A 23,620-nucleotide genomic window follows, 5' to 3' on the forward strand; every position below is an offset into this window, starting at 1 on the left:
TTGTGCGAACTACGTCCCGGTGTGTGGCTAGAGGTTTGGCGTCTGTGGTTTAATTGTAGCCGTGTGACGGTGGTGTCTCTCTGGCTCTGGCGTCACCTTCGCCTGCACTGCGCAGGGCGAAGGCTCGTGGGCTCGTGTTGTAGGCGTTGGGCAGCTGGTCATGCGGGCGCTGAGCTGAGGAGGAGCTGCGTTGGGGGTCTGTTTGCCGTGGTGCTTTATAAGTGTGTGCTCAGGGGAGCTTGGGGTCCAGGTTTCGTAGACGGGCGGTTGGCTTGCCCTGCTGGGAGGCGAGCGTAGGGTGTCGGGCAGGGGGCCGCCCATGCTGGAGGCGGTGGCTCCCTAGTCCCGCAACACCGGCCCTGGCCCGGTGTTGCGGTGTTGCTCTCTCTCACACGACCTATCGTGCGTAGCTTTGTGAAAGCATCGGAGTGATCAACCGACTGCTGCCTCAGACTCAACACCTGGGGCCGGGCTGCGGAGCGCGTTCACGCAACCAAACTCAACCACGGGGCATCAGTTACCAGCCGCTCGCACGCAGCCGCTGTAGCTAGCTCAATTAAGGCCCGCTCGGCTTAGTCCACCGAGCGCCCAGCCAGCTGGGAAAGACCGCCCTCGCCCCCGGAGTCGCCATCGACAGCTGACGAGCAGTCGACCGTCCGCCCTCTGGCCCTAGCGAGTGGCCGTCGCCAAAGCGCCTTCAGCAACACCGCAACCTCGCGATTCGCTTCACAGCGGTCGTGGGGGAGCGGACTGGCGATTTCGCATCCTCGACACTCGCTAAGTGATTCACAGCTGAGTTACTTGCGAGCTTGGGTGCACTTCTGGTGAACTGGGAGCCCATTTGTGTGTCAGCAACAGCGGCCAATCTTGCTTGCTTGTTCTGCACAACGACTGGGACCTGACTGGCCAGTCGGTTGGGCTGCCCTGCCGGAAGGCCGAACGCGCTTCGTGCTTGCACACCGCGCTCCGCACTTACCCGCACCGAGGCTGACTCCGGGCCCACGCCCCTGTCGCCTCCGGCACCCTCCCGCTGCAGTGCTCGCCGACCCGGCGCAGCCCGCCAGCCAGCTCTGAGCTAACCAGCCGAGCGCCACCATCACGGGGTCAGGCATGACCTCGCCACCCCAGTCGGACCAGGGCCGAAGCCTACGCCGCAGCCTTCGCGTGCAGGAGCGCGCCACCGCCCCTGCGGCGGCGGGCCCGTCTGCCGCTGAGCGCGTCCAGGCTCACGGCCCCGCGCGGTGGGTGGCCGCCGGGGCACCAGAAGCCGCCGCAGCGCGCGCCGCCGCTGCTGCCGCTCCCGCCCCCGCCGCCATCCTTGCGCCCCCTGCCGCTGCCGGAGCCGCCTACGGCGTCGCTGCTGCTGCTGCGCCCGTCGCCGCCGCCGCACCCGCCTTCGCCGCCCCCGCGCAGCCGCCCGCCGCCGCTGGAGCCGCCTACGGCGTCGCTGCTGCTGCCGCACCCGCCGCCGCCGCCGCACTCGCCTTCGCCGCCCCCGCGCAGCCGCCCGCCGCCGCTGGAGCCGCCTACGGCGCCGCTGCTGCTGCCGCACCCGTCGCCGCCGCCGCACCCGCCGCCGCCGCCCCCGCGCAGCCGCTCGCCGCCGCTGGAGCCGCCCACGGCGCCGCTGCTGCTGCCGCACCCGTCGCCGCCGCCGCACCCGCCTTCGCCGCCCCCGCGCAGCCGCCCGCCGCCGCCAGGGCCGCCCACGGCGGCGCTGCTGTTACTGCGCCCGGCGCCGCCGCCGCACCCGCCTTCGCCGCCCCCGCGCAGCCGCTCGCTGCCGCCGGGGCCGCCCACGGCGGCGCTGCTGTTACTGCGCCCGTCGCCGCCGCCGCACCCGCCTTCGCCGCCCCCGCGCAGCCGCCCGCCGCTGCCGGAGCCGCCTACGGCGCCGCTGCTGCTGCTGCGCCCGTCGCCGCCGCCGCACCCGCCTTCGCCGCCCCCGCGCAGCCGCTCGCCGCCGCTGGAGCCGCCTACGGCGCCGCTGCTGCTGCCGCACCCACCGCCGCTGCCGGAGCCGCCTTCGCCGCCCCCGCGCGGCCGCCCGCCGCTGCCGGAGTCGCCTGCGGCGCCGTTGCTGCTGCCGCCGCCGGCCCCTCGGCCTCCGTCGCCGGCCTGCCTCCCCGCCACCCTGGCCGCGCGCAGTCCGCCAGCAACTTCGACCAAGCGTTACGCAGGGCTTTCGGCGCGCCGGCTGCCCCCCGCAGCGTGCGTGCCACGCCCGCGGCGGGGGTCGGGCTGCAAGGGGCCTTCCTGGCCCTGGGCGTTCCGGATGTCCTCCGCCGCCGTGGGTGCACTTGGGCCTCCGATGCCACGGGGTCCAGCGCCAGCTCCTACCGGCCCTCTGACAGCGCGTCGGAGACCTCCTCGACCGCGGACACCGCCTCCGGCCGCCGGCAGGCCGCTGCGCGCGAGCTCACCGAGCTGTCCCCGGCCGGCGCCAACAACGGGCGGCGCGTGTGCAACAACCCCGCCTACGAGGAAGAAGAGGAGCTGCAGGCTGCCCTCGCCCGGTCCCGTCGTGACACCGGCCACCCCAGGCCGCCGCCGCCAGCAGGCCGCGCGGCAGCGTTGCTGACTGAGACGGCCGTCACCGTGCACGAGATGCTGGGCGGTGGCCCCACCGGTGGTCTGGCATTGGGAGGGCTGGCGCCGGCGGCCTCCCCGCCGCGCCTGGACCGCGCGCGGCGGCGGCACCTGCTCAACCTCGCCGCCAGCAGCCGGCCGTCGGCCTCAGCGGCCTCGAGCTCCTCCGGCCGCTCCGGCAGCTCCCACTGCACCACCTCCGCCTCCGCTCGCCCCGGCAGCGAGTCCATGCACTCCGCGCGCAGCCAGCAGCCGTCTGCGTCGCAGCACATCCACCTGCACGTGCACCCCGGGCCTTCACCGGCCGTTGCAGCTGCCCCGCCAGCCGCCGGGGCCGACTTCTTCCCCCACCTGGGCAGCTTGCGAGCCCGGTGCGTGGCGAGGTTGGCGGCGCGCCTCCGTCGTCACGAGGCCGCCGTGGCCGCCGCAGCGGCCATCACACCTGCCGCCGCTGCGCCTGCCGCGGCCGCGCCCCCCGCCGCTGCACCTGCCGCCGCTGCGCCTGCCGCCGCCGCGCCCGCTGCCGCCACGCCCGCCGACGACAAGGTTCAGCTGGCCAGGGTCCGCGCTGCCGCCCTCGCGCACCTTCAGCGCCTCCACGCCGCGCTCGGGCCCCCCGCGCCGGCTGCAGCCGCAACACCAGCCGCCGCCGTGCCCGCCGCTGCTGCCGCCGCTGACGCCCCTGCCCCGCCGGCAGCCGCCGCCGGGCCTGGGCCCGACGCTGCCGCGCCCCAGCCACCGGTCTCTGTCGTCAACATGGCGTCTTCGTCCAGCTCAAGCTCGGCGCCGGCGAGCGCCGGCGGCTGCCCTCTGTGGCCGATGCCCCTGCCGGCGTGGCAGCCGCACCTGCTGGCGCAGCTGGACCACGCCGCCGCCGCGGCTGCGCCCCCGGCGGCCGCAGCTGGGGCCCCACCGGTGGCTCTAGCTGGCGGCCGTGGCGGAGTGGCACGCATGGGCATGGCTGCTGCCCATCTTGCGGCGGCGACACCCGTCAACGGGGCCCCGCTCAGCAGTGCAGGCGCCGCCTGGCCTTCGGCGGCAGCAATGCTGCGGCCGGCGCGCCCCATTCCCTCGTGGAGTCAGACCGGGCGGCAACAGTACGACGGCGAGCGCGCCGGGCGGGCCAGGTTCATGGTGGACGCGCACGGCTACACTGAGGAGCAGGCGGCGTGCGCCGACATCAACAGCCCCTATGCGCAGGACCCGCGCCTAATCGCCCGCGCCCTCATCCACGGCGCGTCTGTCCCCGAGTCGCGGGCCCGGGTGTGGAACAACGGGGAGCTCGATGGTGGCCAGCGCACGCTTGCGCGGCATCGCGGCCGCTGGGCTGGCAGGCACGGCGGCTGGAGAGGCTGGCGCCGCGGCCGCAGCGCCCCAGTACGGGGCCGCCGGCCGCCGCGAGCGGCGCGGTGTGCCGGCCGCGGCGGCTGAGAGCGAGGAGCTGGGCCGCCTGCTGTTCCCCCGAGCCCGCACCCGGCGGCTTGACGAGACCGCCTCCGATCTGGGGGGGCGGCGCGTGCGCAGGGCTGAGGAGGGACCGGACGGAGTGCTGGAGTACCTGGGCGCGCTGGCGCGGCCGCGGTACTTCCGCGTGCAGTGGAGTGACGGCGAGGAGCAGCAGCTGACGCTGGCGGAGGCGCGTCGGTTGCTCGCAGACTAGGTTGGCGGGGAGTGAGGAGGGTCGGGCAGGGGGCTATTCAGAGGTTCACGAGGGAGAGGGCTAGGGGGGCGAGCGCTGGGGGGGGCAGTGGGCTTTGTGCAGCGGCTCGCAGCCTGTCTCCACCACGGCTTGGTCAGGCCTTGAGCGTCAGCCTGCCGCACCTACGCCAGAGGCGATTCAGCGGACTGGGCTATGGGAGGCAGTGAGCGGAGCCAGGAGCCGCCATGGCCATGCATTGCCCCCAGCGGAAGGGCCGGGACAGCCGGCGCCTTGAGGAGTGTCAGCATTTAGTAGGAGTAGCGAACGTACGGCTGTGGGGGCAGGTGGGATTAGGCAGAGCATGTTAGTTCAGGAGTAGGTAGGGTGCAGGCCCAAACCGCGGGACCATATGCGTGCGAAGTTATGTGTGAGGCCCAACTACGGGACCTAATGCGTGCCGTCGGTTGGCTGCGTGCGTGTGCTCGTGCCCTTGCTGTGCGTGCTGCCACCGGTCACTCGTACAACCATGCCGTCGTTAGAACCCCGGACATGTTTGTGGGGGGGACTTCAGCCCCCGGTGGCAGCCCTAGAGCAAAACATGGCTGGGGCGTGACAGCTGTCGTGCGCCGTTGCCGGCGTGTGTCATTCACCGGCAACCAGTGCCTGGGTATGAGTCATGAGGCGGTTAACAGTGTGTGAACTTGGGAGCGGGAAGTTACCCCAGCGGTTGAGAACTGGCGAGCTGTGGGTGGGTTGTGCGAACTACGTCTCGATGTGTGGCTAGGGGTTTGGCGTCTGTGGTTTAGTTGTAGCCGTGTGACGGTGGTGTTTCTCTGGCTCTGGCGTCACCTTCGCCTGCACTGCGCAGGGCGAAGGCTCATGGGCTCGTGTTGGGAGGCGTTGGGCAGCTGGTCATGCGGGCGCTGAGCTGAGGAGGAGCTGCGTTGGGGGTCTGTTTGCCGTGGTGCTTTATAAGAGTGTGCTCAGGGGAGCTTGGGGTCCAGGTTTCGTAGACGGGCGGTTGGCTTGCCCTGCTGGGAGGCGAGCGTAGGGTGTCGGGCAGGGGGCCGCCCATGCTGGAGGCGGTGGCTCCCTAGTCCCGCAACACCGGCCCTGGCCCGGTGTTGCGGTGTTGCTCTCTCTCACACGACCTATCGTGCGTAGCTTTGTGAAAGCATCGGAGTGATCAACCGACTGCTGCCTCAGACTCAACACCTGGGGCCGGGCTGCGGAGCGCGTTCACGCAACCAAACTCAACCACGGGGCATCAGTTACCAGCCGCTCGCACGCAGCCGCTGTAGCTAGCTCAATTAAGGCCCGCTCGGCTTAGTCCACCGAGCGCCCAGCCAGCTGGGAAAGACCGCCCTCGCCCCCGGAGTCGCCATCGACAGCTGACGAGCAGTCGACCGTCCGCCCTCTGGCCCTAGCGAGTGGCCGTCGCCAAAGCGCCTTCGGCGGCAGCAATGCTGCGGCCGGCGCGCCCCATTCCCTCGTGGAGTCAGACCGGGCGGCAACAGTACGACGGCGAGCGCGCCGGGCGGGCCAGGTTCATGGTGGACGCGCACGGCTACACTGAGGAGCAGGCGGCGTGCGCCGACATCAACAGCCCCTATGCGCAGGACCCGCGCCTAATCGCCCGCGCCCTCATCCACGGCGCGTCTGTCCCCGAGTCGCGGGCCCGGGTGTGGAACAACGGGGAGCTCGATGGTGGCCAGCGCACGCTTGCGCGGCATCGCGGCCGCTGGGCTGGCAGGCACGGCGGCTGGAGAGGCTGGCGCCGCGGCCGCAGCGCCCCAGTACGGGGCCGCCGGCCGCCGCGAGCGGCGCGGTGTGCCGGCCGCGGCGGCTGAGAGCGAGGAGCTGGGCCGCCTGCTGTTCCCCCGAGCCCGCACCCGGCGGCTTGACGAGACCGCCTCCGATCTGGGGGGGCGGCGCGTGCGCAGGGCTGAGGAGGGACCGGACGGAGTGCTGGAGTACCTGGGCGCGCTGGCGCGGCCGCGGTACTTCCGCGTGCAGTGGAGTGACGGCGAGGAGCAGCAGCTGACGCTGGCGGAGGCGCGTCGGTTGCTCGCAGACTAGGTTGGCGGGGAGTGAGGAGGGTCGGGCAGGGGGCTATTCAGAGGTTCACGAGGGAGAGGGCTAGGGGGGCGAGCGCTGGGGGGGGCAGTGGGCTTTGTGCAGCGGCTCGCAGCCTGTCTCCACCACGGCTTGGTCAGGCCTTGAGCGTCAGCCTGCCGCACCTACGCCAGAGGCGATTCAGCGGACTGGGCTATGGGAGGCAGTGAGCGGAGCCAGGAGCCGCCATGGCCATGCATTGCCCCCAGCGGAAGGGCCGGGACAGCCGGCGCCTTGAGGAGTGTCAGCATTTAGTAGGAGTAGCGAACGTACGGCTGTGGGGGCAGGTGGGATTAGGCAGAGCATGTTAGTTCAGGAGTAGGTAGGGTGCAGGCCCAAACCGCGGGACCATATGCGTGCGAAGTTATGTGTGAGGCCCAACTACGGGACCTAATGCGTGCCGTCGGTTGGCTGCGTGCGTGTGCTCGTGCCCTTGCTGTGCGTGCTGCCACCGGTCACTCGTACAACCATGCCGTCGTTAGAACCCCGGACATGTTTGTGGGGGGGACTTCAGCCCCCGGTGGCAGCCCTAGAGCAAAACATGGCTGGGGCGTGACAGCTGTCGTGCGCCGTTGCCGGCGTGTGTCATTCACCGGCAACCAGTGCCTGGGTATGAGTCATGAGGCGGTTAACAGTGTGTGAACTTGGGAGCGGGAAGTTACCCCAGCGGTTGAGAACTGGCGAGCTGTGGGTGGGTTGTGCGAACTACGTCTCGATGTGTGGCTAGGGGTTTGGCGTCTGTGGTTTAGTTGTAGCCGTGTGACGGTGGTGTTTCTCTGGCTCTGGCGTCACCTTCGCCTGCACTGCGCAGGGCGAAGGCTCATGGGCTCGTGTTGGGAGGCGTTGGGCAGCTGGTCATGCGGGCGCTGAGCTGAGGAGGAGCTGCGTTGGGGGTCTGTTTGCCGTGGTGCTTTATAAGAGTGTGCTCAGGGGAGCTTGGGGTCCAGGTTTCGTAGACGGGCGGTTGGCTTGCCCTGCTGGGAGGCGAGCGTAGGGTGTCGGGCAGGGGGCCGCCCATGCTGGAGGCGGTGGCTCCCTAGTCCCGCAACACCGGCCCTGGCCCGGTGTTGCGGTGTTGCTCTCTCTCACACGACCTATCGTGCGTAGCTTTGTGAAAGCATCGGAGTGATCAACCGACTGCTGCCTCAGACTCAACACCTGGGGCCGGGCTGCGGAGCGCGTTCACGCAACCAAACTCAACCACGGGGCATCAGTTACCAGCCGCTCGCACGCAGCCGCTGTAGCTAGCTCAATTAAGGCCCGCTCGGCTTAGTCCACCGAGCGCCCAGCCAGCTGGGAAAGACCGCCCTCGCCCCCGGAGTCGCCATCGACAGCTGACGAGCAGTCGACCGTCCGCCCTCTGGCCCTAGCGAGTGGCCGTCGCCAAAGCGCCTTCAGCAACACCGCCGCTGCACCTGCCGCCGCTGCGCCTGCCGCCGCCGCGCCCGCTGCCGCCACGCCCGCCGACGACAAGGTTCAGCTGGCCAGGGTCCGCGCTGCCGCCCTCGCGCACCTGCAGCGCCTCCACGCCGCGCTCGGGCCCCCCGCGCCGGCTGCAGCCGCAGCACCAGCCGCCGCCGTGCCCGCCGCTGCTGCCGCCGCTGACGCTCCTGCCCCGCCGGCAGCCGCCGCCGGGCCTGGGCCCGACGCCGCCGCGCCCCAGCCACCGGTGTCTGTCGTCAACATGGCGTCTTCGTCCAGCTCAAGCTCGGCGCCGGCGAGCGCCGGCGGCTGCCCTCTGTGGCCGATGCCCCTGCCGGCGTGGCAGCCGCACCTGCTGGCGCAGCTGGACCACGCCGCCGCCGCGGCTGCGCCCCCGGCGGCCGCAGCTGGGGCCCCACCGGCGGCTCTAGCTGGCGGCAGTGGTGGAGTGGCACGCATGGGCATGGCTGCTGCCCATCTGGCGGCCGCGGCACCCGCCAACGGGGCCCCGCTCAGCAGCGCAGGCGCCGCCTGGCCTTCGGCGGCAGCAATGCTGCGGCCGGCGCGCCCCATTCCCTCGTGGAGTCAGACCGGGCGGCAACAGTACGACGGCGAGCGCGCCGGGCGGGCCAGGTTCATGGTGGACGCGCACGGCTACACTGAGGAGCAGGCGGCGTGCGCCGACATCAACAGCCCCTATGCGCAGGACCCGCGCCTAATCGCCCGCGCCCTCATCAACGGCGCATCCGTCCCTGAGTCGCGGGCCTGGGTGTGGAACAACGAGGAGCTCGACGGTGGCCAGCGCACGCTTGAGCGGCATCGCGGGCAATGGGTCGCGGTGGGCGGCAGCCTGGTGGACTGGCGCGGGCAGGCCTTCATCGACGCGGACGGCACCGTGCGGGTGCCGCACGTGGCGCATTTCTGGCTGGCGGAGTTCCTGGCGGCCATGCACACGCCGGCGAGCTTCGGGCCGTCGCCGCTGTTCGGCTTCACCCTGGGCGCCACCGAGGCCGCCACCGCCGCCGCGCAGCGCTTCCTGTCCCTGCACCGCGCGGACACGGCGCTGTGCCACAAGGACATGCTGGGCAAGGTGTTCAGCGAGGGCGTCATGCGCACCGCCGTCACGCAGCCGTGGCGCGACCTGTTCATCATGAACCTCACGCGCGAGCAGAAGGCGCTGCCCGAGGGGCAGGTGCTCTCCGTGACGCTGGTCGCCAACTGCCTCGCGGAGGCGCAAGCGGCCTTCCGCGGCATCGCCGCACCCACCCCAGCCGCCGCGGTGCATGTCACGGCTGCCTCTTCGGCCGCCGCCAGCCCTGCCCCCGCCGCCGCTCCCGCCGCCCCTGCTGCTCCCGCCGCCCCGGCCGCCCCTCCTGCGCCGGCTGCGGCGGCGCCAGCCGCCGCAGCTCATGCGCACCAGGTCAACCAGCTGCCGGTCGTCTCGCAAGCGGACCTCATGCGGCGTGAGAACCTCGTGCCGGACACCACCGTCAACCAGCGGAAGCCCGGCGATGCGCAGTGGTGCCTGTACCACCAGACCAGTCACCACGCGGCGGACCAGTGCCGTGCCTACTCTGCCCTGGTGTCGTCCAACCGGGCCCGGGAGGCGGCGCGCCGTATCGCGACGGGTGAGGGCGCCCGCGCCTTCCACAAGGCGCCGGCGCCGGCGCCGGCGCAGGCCCACGCGCACGTCACTGCCGCGCTACCCGCCGAGACCGCCCAGCCAGCTTCTGCCGCCGCGCTCTGCCCGCCCCACCGTGCCGCGCGCCGCGAGCTGGCGGATGACCTGAGCGTGGCCACGGTGCGTTCGCTGTATGACAATGGCGGGCACTCGGAGCGGCCGCCGCTGCCATCGGCGACCGCGGCCGTCAGCCACAGCCAAGTTGCGGGTGCCTCAGGGATGGAGCTGGGCGACTGCTGGGATGCCGAGTTCGGGCCGGCCCACATCTTCCACCTGGCGGCGCGGCCCCCCAGCTCTGGGCCGATGCAGTCCGCCCTGCCGCTGTCGTTCCAGCCGCTCCCAGCCGCTGCCGCCCGCCGCTGCGCCCCTGCCCCTGCCGACGGCGCCGCCACCCCCACCGCCTCCTCCTCCACCACCTCCGCCGCGTGCCCCTCCGCCACCACCGGCAGTGACGCTGCCGCCTCCACCTCCACCCGGCCCGCAGCAGCGATACCAGCAGCCACCGCCGCCAGCAGCGACGGGGCGCCCAGCGGGGCCGACAACCGCGTGCGTGCCCACCTGAACGACGCCAAGTTTGCCGCGCTTCACGCCGTGCTGCGGGACCAGGGCCTGCAGATCACACGCCTGGAGGGCGATGTGCGGCGCTATGCCCGGCTGCTCCGGCGGCTGGACGCGCAGGCCGCGGCAGGCTGCACCCACCACTCGGCCATGAAGCTCGGCCGGGGCGTTGGGCCGCTGTTGTTGGTGGACGGGCTGTCGTCGCAGGGCACCCCCTACGCCGCCGCGCTGCCCGACCCCGCCAGCGATGTCACCCTGACAGTGACCGAGGCCGCCAGCTCCCGTGGGCTGCCACTGCAGTACGACACCGGCATCTACGTGTCCAGCGTCGGCGGCGTCACCAGCGAGCTGGCGCAGATCCGGGGTGGCCTGCCACTGACGGTGCTGGCGGGCACGGAGCAGCAGCACACCACACGCGTCGTCTGCTTTGTGGTGCCGGGCCCGCAAGTCTTCGACATCCTGCTCGGCACCAACTGGCTCATTGATGCCTACCGCAGCGTGTGGGACGCGGGCCGCAACATGCTGGGCCTCCGCCTGCCTCACCAGCCGGACGCCAGCCCGCCGGCGGTAGAGCTGCCGCTGCGCCAGCGCAACCGCGCCGCCGGTGCCTGCCACGCTGTCTCGTCCGGGCGAGCGCCCGACACCAGCACCAGCCGCACGGTGATCGCTGCAGCCCTGGCCTGCGTCGCCGCCCCCACGGCGCGGTCCCACACAGATGCAGTCGGCGTGCCGCCCCTGACGGGCACGGGTGCGGGGACCGGTGGCTGCACGTCAGGCGGCCGCAACGGCCCCGAGTCCGACGAAGAGAGCAGCGACTACGAGTCCGGCGAGGAGAGCAGCGACTACGAGTCCGGCGAGGAGAGCAGCGGCTACGAGTCTGGCGAGGAGAGCAGCGGCTACGAGTCCGGCGAGGAGAGCAGCGGCCACGAGTCTGACGAGGAGAGCAGCGATGATGACTCTGGCGGAGGAGGCTCGCCGAGCGCCAGCGCCGGCAGCGCGCCCATTGCACCCGGCCCGCCGACCGCGCGCCCCACCGACGTCCTCTGCGAGCGCTGCGACAGCTGGGACCACCACGCCCGCAGCTGCCCTTGGCGCTGCGACCAGCTGCCGTGCATCCGCTCCTTCAACAAGGCGCAGCGCCGCTGCGCGGAAGCGGCCGTGGCCTGCGGCCCGGCAGACGTTGCAGCTGAGCGCGCCCGCGACCCCGCGCGGTCCCCCTGCCGCGCATTCCCCACCGCGTCGCCATCGCCTCCGCCACCTCCACCGGGCTCTGCTGCGTCGTCGCCGCCCCCGCCGCCTCAGCCGCCCAGCTCCGGGTTGCCTCCACCGCTGCAGCTGCTGGCCGCCGCTGCGCCGTCACCGGCCTTTGCCTGGGCACCGCCGTCGCCGGGCTCTGCTGCGCCGTCGCCGCCCCCGCCGCCTCAGCCGCCCGGCTCTGCGTCGCCTCCGCCGCTGCAGCTGGTGGCCACCGCTGCGCCGTCGCCAGCCTACGCCACGGCACCGCCGTCGCCGGGCTCTGCTGCGTCGTCGCCGCCCCCGCCGCCTCAGCCGCCAGGCTCCGTGTGGCCTCCGCCGCTGCAGCTGCTGGCCGCCGCTGCACCGTCACCGGCCTTTGCCTGGGCACCGCCGTCGCCGGGCTCTGCTGCGCCGTCGCCGCCCCCGCCGCCTCAGCCGCCCGGCTCTGCGTCGCCTCCGCCGCTGCAGCTGGTGGCCACCGCTGCGCCGTCGCCAGCCTACGCCACGGCACCGCCGTCGCCGGGCTCTGCTGCGCCGTCGCCGCCCCCGCCACCTCAGCCGCCAGGGCCCGCGTCGCCTCCGCCGCTGCAGCTGCTGGCCGCCGCTGCACCGTCACCGGCCTATGCCTGGGCACCGCCGTCGCCGCCCCCGCCGCCTCAGCATCCAGGCTCCGCGTCGCCTCCGCCGCTGCAGCCGCCAGGCTCCGTGTTGCCTCCGCCGCTGCAGCTGCTGGCCGCCGCTGCACCGTCGCCGGCCGATGCCTGGGCACCGCCGTCGCCGGGCTCTGCTGCGTCGTCGCCGCCTCGGCCGCCCCAGCCGCCAGGCTCCGTGTTGCCTCCGCCGCTGCAGCTGCTGGCCGCCACTGCACCGTCGCCGGCCTATGCCTGGGCACCGCCGTCGCCGGGCTCTGCTGCGTCGTCGCCGCCCCCGCCGCCTCAGTCACCAGGCTCTGCGTCGCCTCCGCCGCTGCAGCTGCTGGCAGCCGCTGCGCCGTCGCCAGCCCACGCCACGGCACCGCCGTCGCCGGGCTCTGCTGCGTCGTCGCAGCCTCGACCGCCTCAGCCGCCAGGCTCCGCGCCGCGTCCGCCGGCCTACACCTCGGCACTGCCGTTGCCGGGCTTTGCCGATCTGCTGCCACCACCCCGGCGCTCGCCAGGCTCGCCGCCGCCGCTCCTCGCGCCGTCACCGCAGCGGCCGGGCTCTGCCGCCGACCCCTGGCGGTCAAAACTCCCCAGCGAGACCTGGTGGCAATTCCTGGGCCGCATGCGCGCAGCGGGCATCCACCTGACGGCCATGCCGGAGTCCGAGTGGGCTGGTCAAGGGCGGCCGCCACCGGAGGCGGACCCGCCACCGCTGTCAGCCAGCCGCAGCGCCTCGCCTGTGCACCAAGTGGCCCTTGGCTTCGCCGCGCCGCCGTCGCCGGCAGTGGCCTCGTCCGCAGCAGCTTCCGCTGCGCCCAGCCCGGCGGCTGGCCGCACACCCGAGCGCATGACGTTCGACGCCCTGTTGCTGCGCCACGCCGCCGCGGAAGCGGCGGCGTCCTCCACCTACCCAGGCGCCCCGCCGCCCGGCCGCCCGGCGCCGCTGAGTCCGGCCGCGCCACACACCGCGGCCGCAGCGTCATTGCTCCCGCCCAACGCCTCCTGCGCCCCCGCCGCGCCACTCGTGGCCCCAGAGCTGGGCCTCCCGCGCCTGCGACCCATCATGACCCGCGGCGGCAGTTCCTCAGCTGCGCCGCTGCCATCCGGCGGCTGCGATCTCGCCCCATGCTCGCCGGCCATGCCGCCACCGGTGGCGTGGCCGCCGCAGTCAGCCTCGGGGCCCGGGCTCCCGCCGCTGCCCACGGCCGCGCTCCCGGACCAAGCCTGGTCCGCACCGCCGTCGCAGCCCTCCCTCGGCGCCCCGTCGGGCCTCGCCGCTGGCCCGCCGCCACCATCACCCTCGCTACTGGCCGAAGCCGAGGACCTGGTGGCGGCCTTCTTGCACCGCGTGCCGCCACACGCGCGTGCGTGGGCCCGCCTGGCGGTCATGACTGCTGCCGCCGGCGGCACCTGCGACGTCCTGCGCCTGCTGCCAACCGCCACGCCAGCGTGGCCGCTCCCCGCCCCTTCTCCCCTGCCGCCGTTCACCCCGGCGTTCCCTCCGCCGCTCAGCGCCGTGCCGCTGGGCGGCGCGCAGTCATGAGCGCGCACGGGGCGGGTGGGGAGTTCGGAGGCTCCGCCACCTATGACCCCGAGGACTCCGAGGACGACGAAGTGCCGCCCTTGAATCCCCCAAGCGACGATGAGGAGGACTTTGACGACGCTGGCGCCCGCGGGGGGCCCAGCTCTCACATGACCACGGGACAGCTTCCGCCCGCCGACTCGCTGCGCGTGCTACCCACCGCCATTCCCCTGGAGGCGGGCCCTGCGCTGCCGAGCTGCAACGACCCCGAAGGCCGGCGCGAACCACTGCCCCATGACCTACACACCAAGCAGCCCGGCGGCTGGATGCTATACCAGCACCCTGACGCTACTGACGCTGACGTCAACCGGCTGCTGCGCCTGGTAGCGCAGTTCGACACCGGCGGCTCTGACGGGCTGTTCGCGCGCAGCCTGGATGACCTCACGGGCTACCGTGGCGGATGTGATCCGGTGGAGATCAACCTGTCGCACGACCGCTCCATCTACGAGTGCCCGCGCAAGCACACGCCGGCCGAGTACGCCATCATGGACGCGAAGTGTGAGCAGCTGCGGCAAGCTGGCATCATCGTGCGTGCGCCCCCCGAGGCCAAGTACGCCATGAACAGCACCATGCCGGCCAAGCGCGCCCTGGACGGCACCATGACGGACACGCGCTTCTGCCAGGACGCGCGGCGCCTGAACGAGGCCACCATCCCAGACAGCCACCAGCTGCCACTGCCGGAGGACCTGTTCCAGCTGATGGCCAACGCTAAGGTGTGGGCTAAGGCCGACGCACGTGCGGCCTTCAACCAGCTGCCCATCAAGCTGGAGGACCAGCCCAAGACCGCGTTCTGGTGGCGCCGCGAGCTCTGGATGTACACGCGCCTGCTCTATGGGCTGCGCAACGCCACGTCCAACTTCCAACGCGTGCTGGACACCCACCTCCGCGACTGGGGCCTTGCGCACCGCGTAGTGGCGTTTGTGGACGACCTGGCGGCCTGGGCTGAGACTGTGCCGGAGCTCATTGACGTGCTGTGCGGCCTGTTCCGCATGCTCACCTCCATTGGCATCAAGCTGCACCCCGAGAAGACCGTGCTGCTAGCTGACGGCATTGAGTTCCTCGGCCACTACGTCAGCCCGCGCGGCCTGCAGCCCACCGCCGCCAAGATCGCTGCCTTCATGGCCCTGCAACCCGCGACCTGCCTCTTGGAATGCCAACGCCTACTCGGCTCTTTCGGCTACTACCGAGGGTATGTCGACCACTACTCGGTCAAGATGGCGCCCATCACGGCGCTCACGGCCAAGGCAGTGGAATGGGGCCCGGACACGTGGACCGCAGAGCAGCAGCGCGCCCTGGACGCCATCAAGCACGAGTTTGCAGAAGGCGACCTGGTGCTGCGGCCGCTTGACCCCCAGCGTGAGCTCATCCTGCACACGGACTGGTGTGAGGTGGGCATCAGCGGCGTGCTGGGGCAGCTGGATGACGACGCGCTGGAGTACATGGTGGCCTGTGTCAGCCGCACCTGCAACGTGCATGAGCGGCGCTACGGCAGCTACAAGGGCGAGTTGCTTGCGGCGGTGTGGGCTGTCCAGACGCTGCGGCCGTACCTGCACGGCCGCCGCTTCACTCTCGTCACCGACCACGGGCCGTTGGAGTGGCTGATGACCCAGCGCGACCTCACTGGCCAGGCCGCGCGGTGGGCGCTGATCCTGCAGCAGTACGTGTTCAGCGTTGTGCACCGGCCCGGCAAGCTGCATCAGAACGCCGACGCTCTCAGCCGCTGCCCGCTGCCGACGGACGTTGATGCGGCTGGCGCGCGGCTGGACCAAGCGGATGAGCCACCACCGCCGCCGCCACCCGTGGTGTTGTACCCCGGCCGCCGCCTGCCCGCCTACGCCCAGCCCCCCACCGCCACCACCCTCACCACCATCGCGGAGGCCGCTCTTCCGTCCGCCGACGGCTGGCTGCCGCGGCTTGCCGCGCACTTGGCCAGCTCCACGGGCGCTGCCTGGCCCTCCACCACCGTGGCCGGTGCCCGTGCCTCAGCCGTCTGCCTCGCCACGCTGCATGCCAGCCGCGCCGCCGGGCCGGGCGCCTGCGTGGTGGACGGCCCGGACCTCCTGGCAGGCCACAACGGCACCACCAGCGATGTCAGGGAGATGGCGCCGGCGGCGGACACAGCGGTGCGCACAGCGGTGGCGCTGGTCAACCGGCATGGGGCTAGCCTGCGGCAGCTGCGGCTGACGCCGCGGCTGCGGCTTCGGCTCTGCACTGCGCGGGGCAGCGTCGTAGGGCTCGACACCAGCCTGCAGCAGCACTCTTTCTTCGACGCAGCGCAGGGCGACGGCGTTGCAGTGCTGGAAGCACCCGGCGGCCTGGCTGCCGGGCTGCAGGCCTGCCTACGATTGGGCATCAAGGTGCGGCGCTACGTGTCCATGGAGCCTCAGCCCGCAGTGCTGGGAGCCGTCGAGAAGCTGGTGCGGGCACTGGCCGCCGCCAACCCGCTGTGCCTGCCGCTTGCGGCCTGGCGGCAGGCCGGGGCGCCCCGGCAAACCGCACTGAGCGGCCTGCCGCTGCGCGACGGCGGGCAATGGCTGGTCTTCGCCAGCTGGGGTAGCACCAACGGCTGGAGCGACGCTGACGCCCTCAGCTTCGTGGGTGGCCTCCAGCTGGCGCTCCGCAAGCAGCACTGCGCACCGCCGGCCTACCTCCTCCACGGCCCCACCACCACCCGCGCCGAGCAGGAGCAGCTGGGTTTCCCCTTCGGCCTGCCTGCGACGATGGACACAGTGCAAGCGGGCGTCGCCGCTCACAGGCTGGTGACGCTGTACACCAACCTTGCGGCGGCTGAGCACCTCGCGGCTGTGCTGGAGCGGCTGCCGCCTGAGCCCGACCGCACCCTGGCGCAACAGCTGCAACCGGGCCGCCGCCCCATGGTTGCGCTGCGGGTGGAGCCCCTACCCTACCGCCCAGCCCACGTCCCTGGCCAGCGACTGGTGGCCCTCCCGGCCGGGTCCGACGCGCCGCCATTGCGCACAGTACCCGGCGACGAGCCCTGCCATCTGTCAGTCACGGACTGGGAAGCGGTCCTCGGCCACCGGCCCGGCACTGCCGACACGCTACCGCCTGACCTGGCCATCCCAGCCCTGCGCAACCCCATCTCGCCCCGCACCGCCGCCACCGCCCTCGCCGCCTGCCTCGCCCTCCAGCGCAGCTACCTCACGCCCCACGACACGCATGCCCCGCCGCCTCTGCGTGTGGCCCCGGCACCGTCGCCGCTGGGGGGGGATGAGCCCGCGGGAGAGGATGACCAAGCAACGGTCATTGCGCGCGGGCTGCTACAGCGGCAGCCGGCGCCGGACCTTGCCTTCACCTTCTCCACGCTGGCCGCAGTTGCAGCAGACGCACAGGAGCAGGCGACTGCTACGGCAGAGAATCAGAGCTGGACGGACGTGTGGGAGGATGCAGAGGTCTTGGCGGCGCTGCGGGCCGGCGGGGCAGCAGCTGGGGGGGCAGCGCCACGACGGGTGACACGGCGTATGGCGGACTACCGCTGGGTCAACGGGCAGCTGCTGCGCAACATGTCGGACGGCCTCACCAGGGTGTGCCCGCCGCCGGACCAGAGGGTGGCGCTAACGCAGGCGGTGCATCAGCGCACGGGCCACCTGGGCGTCAGGCGGACGCTGGCACTGCTGCAGACTGGGCACTGGTGGTACGGCATGAAGAACACCGTGCGGCAGGTGCTCCGGGCCTGCCGCGCCTGCGACATGAGCAACGCTCGCGGTGAGGCGCTGCCATCCAGGCTCAGCCCGCTGCCGGTCATGGGGCTCTTCTATCGCCTCGGCGTGGACCTGGCCGGCCCTCTGCCGCCATCGGAGCCGGACGGCAACCGCTACGTCATGGTCGTGATCGAGCACTTCTCAAAGCACGTGGAGCTGCTGCCGCTGCGCGACAAGACGGCGGCACGCACAGCCCGGGCGCTGGCAGACGTGTTCGCGCGGTTTGGCGCGCCGGCTGAGGTGCTGACGGACAACGGCAGCGAGTTTGAGGGCGAGTTCGCAGAGCTACTGGAGCGCAGCTACGTGGACCACCGCCGCACCTCGCCCGGCCATCCCCAAGCAGATGGTGCGGCGGAGCGCGTGGTCCAGGTGCTGAAGCAGGCGCTGCGGAAGACCTGCTACCTGACCGCCGACGCCAGCGCGTGGGAGCAGGCACTGCCAGAGCTGCTTCTGGGCTACCGCTGCTCGCCCCAGGCCTCCACCCGCTACTCGCCCTATGAGCTCCTGTTCGGAGGTGTCGCCCCAGTCATCCCACCTGCGGTGCGTGAGCGGATCTCAGTGCCGTTGGACTTTGAGGACCCCGAGGCGGCGACGGCGTCTCTGCTGGCACGAATGGAGTGGGTGCGGCAAGCCTACCCTGCCGCCGCCAGCAACCTGCTCATCGCGCAGCACCGCGACACCCTGCGCTACTCCGCCATCCGCACGGGACGCTACCTGGCGAAGCCAATCACATACGCACCCGGCGACTACGTCTACGTGCGGCGGGTGGACGCCGCGCAGCGCCCCACCCTGCATTTTGGCCAGCACGACACCATCCTGCGCGTGGAGTGCATTGGGCCCCTGGGCGTGGCCGTCCTGGTCGGCCGCGACGGTGCCCGCGTGCGGCGCCGTGCTGAACACCTGCGCCCATGCCACCTGGACATCGACCCCGCCATCGACCCGCAGCTGTTCCGCCCCCAGCGCGACCTGCAGTGCGAGGTCTGCGGCTCCCCGCACCAGGAGGCTAAGATGGTGCTGTGCGACGGCTGCAACACCGGCTGGCACACCCACTGCCTGCGGCTGCCGCGTGTGCCCCGTGGCCAGTGGCTGTGCCCGCGCTGCAAGGAGCTGGACGCCGAAGAGGAGGTGCTGCGGGCAGGCTGGGCGGCTGAGGAGACTGGCGACGCTGCCGCCCCGGCGGCGGCGGCCGCTGGGCTGGCAGGCACGGCGGCTGGAGAGGCTGGCGCCGCGGCCGCAGCGCCCCAATGCGGGGCCGCCGGCCGCCGCGAGCGGCGCGGTGTGCCGGCCGCGGCGGCTGAGAGCGAGGAGCTGGGCCGCCTGCTGTTCCCCCGAGCCCGCACCCGGCGGCTTGACGAGGCCGCCTCCGATCTGGGGGGGCGGCGCGTGCGCAGGGCTGAGGAGGGACCGGACGGAGTGCTGGAGTACCTGGGCGCGCTGGCGCGGCCGCGGTACTTCCGCGTGCAGTGGAGTGACGGCGAGGAGCAGCAGCTGACGCTGGCGGAGGCGCGTCGGTTGCTCGCAGACTAGGTTGGCGGGGAGTGAGGAGGGTCGGGCAGGGGGCTATTCAGAGGTTCACGAGGGAGAGGGCTAGGGGGGCGAGCGCTGGGGGGGCAGTGGGCTTTGTGCAGCGGCTCGCAGCCTGTCTCCACCACGGCTTGATCAGGCCTTGAGCGTCAGCCTGCCGCACCTACGCCAGAGGCGATTCAGCGGACTGGGCTATGGGAGGCAGAGAGCGGAGCCAGGAGCCGCCATGGCCATGCATTGCCCCCAGCGGAAGGGCCGGGACAGCCGGCGCCTTGAGGAGCGTCAGCATTTAGTAGGAGTAGCGAACGTACGGCTGTGGGGGCAGGTGGGGTTAGGCAGAGCATGTTAGTGCAGGAGTAGGTAGGGTGCAGGCCCAAACCGCGGGACCATATGCGTGCGAAGTTATGTGTGAGGCCCAAACTACGGGACCTGATGCGTGCCGTTGGTTGGCTGCGTGCGTGTGCTCGTGCCCTTGCTGTGCGTGCTGCCACCGGTCACTAGTACAACCATGCCGTCGTTAGGACCCCGGACATGTTTGTGGGGGGGACTTCAGCCCCCGGTGGCAGCCCTAGAGCAAAACATGGCTGGGGCGTGACAGCTGTCGTGCGCCGTTGCCGGCGTGTGTCATTCACCGGCAACCAGTGCCTGAGTATGAGTCATGAGGCGGGTAACAGCGTGTGAACTTAGGAGCGGGAAATTACCCCAGCGGTTGAGAACTGACGAGCTGTGGGTGGGTTGTGCGAACTACGTCCCGGTGTGTGGCTAGAGGTTTGGCGTCTGTGGTTTAATTGTAGCCGTGTGACGGTGGTGTCTCTCTGGCTCTGGCGTCACCTTCGCCTGCACTGCGCAGGGCGAAGGCTCGTGGGCTCGTGTTGGAGGCGTTGGGCAGCTGGTCATGCGGGCACTGAGCTGAGGAGGAGCTGCGTTGGGGGTCTGTTTGCCGTGGTGCTTTATAAGTGTGTGCTCAGGGGAGCTTGGGGTCCAGGTTTCGTAGACGGGCGGTTGGCTTGCCCTGCTGGGTGGTGAGCGTTGGGTGTCGGGCAGGGGGCCGCCCATGCAGGAGGCGGTGGCTCCCTAGTCCCGCAACACCGGCCCTGGCCCGGTGTTGCGGTGTTGCTCTCTCTCACACGACCTATCGTGCGTAGCTTTGTGAAAGCATCGGAGTGATCAACCGACTGCTGCCTCAGACTCAATACCTGGGGCCGGGCTGCGGAGCGCTTTCACGCAACCAAACTCAACCACGGGGCATCAGTTACCAGCCGCTCGCACGCAGCCGCTGTAGCTAGCTCAATTAAGGCCCGCTCGGCTTAGTCCACCGAGCGCCCAGCCAGCTGGGAAAGACCGCCCTCGCCCCCGGAGTCGCCATCGACAGCTGACGAGCAGTCGACCGTCCGCCCTCTGGCCCTAGCGAGTGGCCGTCGCCAAAGCGCCTACTTCAGCCCCCGGTGGCAGCCCTAGAGCAAAACATGGCTGGGGCGTGACACTTCAGCCCCATCACTCATCAGTCCCCCAGCTTCCCTCGAGGCTTCCCTATGACATTCAACAGCCGCGATTTCTCTTCAGACTACGTTACGGCTGTTGATGCTCAACACCGCCGGTAATTTCGCAGCTGTAGCACCTGCGGTTTGCAGGAATGTAGCAGTAGCCACGCCCACGCGGGTACCACTCTGGTCATTTGCTGTGTCCAAACTTTGACAGCCTGGTAGACCCCACAGGAATCATCTGACAAGGCCGCCAGCATACCTACGGCTTCGTCTCGTTGCAGCTACGAGGAGGCGACCTGAAAGGCCGTACGGCTGCAGCCGTGCATGGGGTGTGCAGTGGGACACGCAAATAGTTTCGTCGTGAAAACTAAAAGCGTGATAGCGTAATGGATAGCGTACGCACAGTGTATGCAGGATACGCAATCGCCACTGTAAAAAGAATAGGCATCAAAAAGTTATGTGCACAATTGTCCGGGGGGGTGCATGATCCTAGCCAAACCCGCACGCTCGGAGGGCTCTGGGAGTCGCCCGAGGCAAATCCTACCGCAGTATTTAGACGCCGCCTTTTTGTAGGTACATAACTTACATCATTAGTGGACATTAGCGCTCGGCAGAGGACAAAACATGTTGGCCAGGGCTCAAGTCGCGAAATTGACCAGAGCCCATATCTCGCATAGGCGGTATTTTGGGCCTGTATCTAGTGCCGTCTACTAAGGTTCACCTATATATGTCATCCGGACAGCGTAGGGCGAATTCCAGTAAGTCCTGGCGAGCGCGAACATTTAGCATTTCGACTTCGGCTCCCGCACGAGTTTATGCCCGGAAATCATTCAGGGACCTTATTATATGTCATATGATAACATTTCGGCAGTCTAGGGCATTGGACACACGCAGTCCCTAGGGACTTGCCGGAGTGGTACCCGCGTGGCCACGCCCATCAACGGCAGCCGATTATTGCAACCCCACTACTTCCCAAGTTTGGGTAAAGCAGTCTTGCGAGTCTTTCAACGCAAAAGTGTGCGCATGTGTTGTTGGGAGAGGAACTGGCCAATGCCAAACGAAACGACGGGTGGGGGTGCGGGGGGGCGGGGGGGCGGGTGCGGGGGTGCGGGGGCGGGTGGGGGGTGGGGGGGTAGGGGGGGTGGGGGGGGGGGGGGGTTGCGGCATTTTGTGTCGCATATGTTCCTACCCTTGTACTTATTGCAATTTTCAATTTTCACCTCCCTCTCAATAACGACAAGGAATGGCAACCTCACAATCACGGGAACCGTCATACAGCATTTGACATTACCATGTACGTGAGGCACCCTGGGCCTTGTCCTGGGCGTCAATTTACGTTTCCCCACTACATGAAAATGTGGTAGTAACATTTCAAACATCGCAGTGCTTCATTCACCTCGCTTTTAACTCCAGTGGAGGATGTCCGCATACATTCACGCGGGTGGCGAGTCAATACACAAGTGGTTATACGTTCATGTATGCTTGGGCGGTTGCACGTGTCGCAACAGCCCATCTATTTGTAGAGCTGCACGCACGCATGTGCCCGGGTGCGAGTGCAGTTGAGTTTGGATGCGGCACGTTGTGATCGTTCTTGTCCACGGAAGCCAGTCAATGTTACGTAGGTTTTAGACACGATATGCATATGCCGCCAGCTTTAGCAGCCACTCCCATACATGTATCCGTGTCACTACCCAATAACTGCCCATACATGTACCCCAATCAGTTCCCCAACACCTTCCCGGGCGCACGTGGTGCTGTGTGTGCGCCTCTGGCTGGGACATGGGCTGCTGCGTCGCCGCCGCCGCCGCCGCCGCCGCCACCGCGGCGGGTGGGTGTGTAATGGTGAATAGATGATGAACAGGCGCAGCCGCGCTTGGTGGCGCTGTGGGGGTGGGAGGGAGTAGCACGAGGGCGGGGCATCGGTTACTTAGATCCGGCGGGAGGGAGGGGGGCAGGCGAGGCAGGCGGGGGGCTTGGTAGGTCCGGCGGCATCAAAACCGGTGCCCAGTGAGTGGTAGGTAGGTGTGGGGCGGGGTCGTCCGTCCATTCATGCCACCCCATCAAATTGCCGCCGCATTACTGCGCTGTACGCCCACACACCCAGCAGCCACGTTCCCAGCCAGCCAGCAGCCTCGTGTTCCCACCACCACTCCCCCGCACGCCGTCAGCGAGCCATACCGATGTCTCCCCCACACCCATCTCTCCAACACCCATATCATCTCGCTCCCCACACCCATCCACCCACACCCATCTCCCCACACCCATCCACCCACATCCTGCCGCCGTGTCCTCCCACACCCTCGCCCCAACCAACCCCTCACTACCCCCACGTACGCACACATACACATCGCGCATGGATTGCACACTTGTACACTGAAACCCCACAGCGGCACAGCACTACTAACTGCCGCGTGCGCCAAACTCCCCGCCCGCCCGCCCGGCCACCCGCCCGCCCGCCCACCCACCCACCCACCCACCTGCTTCGCTTGCTGGAGTGCGTAGCTCAGCAGCGGGCACGCAGGCAGCGGCATGTGGCGGCGCCGTGGCTGCAGGGGCTGCCGTCGCTGCCACCGCCGCCGCTATCGCCGCTGCTGCCCAACAGCAGGATGACACGTACGCAGCCCGTACACACATGCAGCCAGAAGGGATGACGTGCACGCAGCCGGATTGTGGTTGGCAGCCTGTGGATGTGGGATGGGTGGGTGGGTGTACGTAGCACGTGTCGACATCACATGCAGTTGCTAGGGCGGGTTGACTAGGGCGGGTTGCTAAGGCGGGTTGACTAGCTAGCAACATGTATACACGGACTTCCCAACATGACACAGCCAGCCTCGCTTCCCCAACAAACTAAACACCCCCTCACGCCCACCTGTTGCGCAGGCCCCTGGCATCATCATGGGCGGCGACGACGCCCGCAGGACTGCTGGTGCTGATGAGTAGTGACGGCGCCGCCGCCGCCAGCCGCCAGCAGCCTCCAGGTGCACGAGAGCCGCCGCCAGGGCGCTAGCTACTGCTACCAGAGCCGCCAGATAGAGCCGCCGCCAGAGCGCTAGCTACTGCTACCAGAGCCGACAGACTACTGCTGCTGCTACTGCTGCTGCCTGCGCTGCCGCCGTTGCCTACCTACCTCCGGCAAGGGGCCGCCGCCGCCATAAGCCGCTCGCTCACCCGTAGGCGTGGCGCGCGTGTAGGGGAGGAGCAGAGGAGGGCTGACCCTGCTAATCCTGCGAGGGCATACGTACGGTGGAGGGGCGGGAGGGAGGGGCAGAGGGGCTAGTAATCAGATATAGATGCAAGCTATTATGCCGCCATTTGCACGCCCATGCATGCAAGTACGGGTGGACGGCTGATACATTTCAGCGTGCAGCTACATGCATCCCTGCTGCGCCCCCACCCCCACCCCACCCCACCTCGCCCTCCCAAGCAACCC

The 23,620-nt window shown here is 70.1% G+C and overlaps 3 protein-coding genes across 3 annotated transcripts; all 3 read left to right on the forward strand.

The window, feature by feature from the left end:
* The first annotated feature begins 409 nt into the window (after positions 1-409).
* CHLRE_08g358541v5 (uncharacterized protein) lies at positions 410-5,241 on the forward strand. The gene is made up of 3 exons (XM_043064726.1): positions 410-2,061; positions 2,149-3,823; positions 3,924-5,241. Exons 1-3 carry the CDS (start codon positions 1,111-1,113, stop codon positions 4,247-4,249), a joined length of 2,952 nt encoding a protein of 983 aa, XP_042921727.1. The 5' UTR covers positions 410-1,110; the 3' UTR covers positions 4,250-5,241.
* A 128-nt stretch (positions 5,242-5,369) lies between these two features.
* CHLRE_08g358542v5 (uncharacterized protein) lies at positions 5,370-7,481 on the forward strand. The gene is made up of 2 exons (XM_043064727.1): positions 5,370-5,881; positions 5,982-7,481. Exons 1-2 carry the CDS (start codon positions 5,692-5,694, stop codon positions 6,305-6,307), a joined length of 516 nt encoding a protein of 171 aa, XP_042921728.1. The 5' UTR covers positions 5,370-5,691; the 3' UTR covers positions 6,308-7,481.
* A 518-nt stretch (positions 7,482-7,999) lies between these two features.
* On the forward strand, positions 8,000-19,873 carry CHLRE_08g358543v5 (uncharacterized protein). Its single transcript, XM_043064728.1, has 2 exons — positions 8,000-13,298; positions 13,394-19,873. The coding sequence occupies exons 1-2, from the start codon at positions 8,028-8,030 to the stop codon at positions 18,707-18,709; spliced, it is 10,587 nt and encodes a 3,528-aa protein (XP_042921729.1). The 5' UTR covers positions 8,000-8,027; the 3' UTR covers positions 18,710-19,873.
* The last annotated feature ends 3,747 nt before the right edge of the window (positions 19,874-23,620 follow it).

Source organism: Chlamydomonas reinhardtii, chromosome 8, assembly GCF_000002595.2.
Source record: "Chlamydomonas reinhardtii strain CC-503 cw92 mt+ chromosome 8, whole genome shotgun sequence".
Classification (NCBI taxonomy): Eukaryota; Viridiplantae; Chlorophyta; class Chlorophyceae; order Chlamydomonadales; family Chlamydomonadaceae; genus Chlamydomonas; species Chlamydomonas reinhardtii.

Coding starts and splice junctions, on each gene's coding strand:
- CHLRE_08g358541v5 (XM_043064726.1), top strand. CDS start 1,111: ATGACCTCGCCACCCCAGTCGGACCAGGGCCGAAGCCTACGCCGCAGC. Junction 2,062..2,148: donor GGCCGCCCGCCGCTGCCGGA/GTCGCCTGCGGC, acceptor GGCCGCGCGCAG/TCCGCCAGCAACTTCGACCA. Junction 3,824..3,923: donor CGCCCGCGCCCTCATCCACG/GCGCGTCTGTCC, acceptor CTGGGCTGGCAG/GCACGGCGGCTGGAGAGGCT.
- CHLRE_08g358542v5 (XM_043064727.1), top strand. CDS start 5,692: ATGCTGCGGCCGGCGCGCCCCATTCCCTCGTGGAGTCAGACCGGGCGG. Junction 5,882..5,981: donor CGCCCGCGCCCTCATCCACG/GCGCGTCTGTCC, acceptor CTGGGCTGGCAG/GCACGGCGGCTGGAGAGGCT.
- CHLRE_08g358543v5 (XM_043064728.1), top strand. CDS start 8,028: ATGGCGTCTTCGTCCAGCTCAAGCTCGGCGCCGGCGAGCGCCGGCGGC. Junction 13,299..13,393: donor CCGCCGGCGGCACCTGCGAC/GTCCTGCGCCTG, acceptor TCCGCCGCTCAG/CGCCGTGCCGCTGGGCGGCG.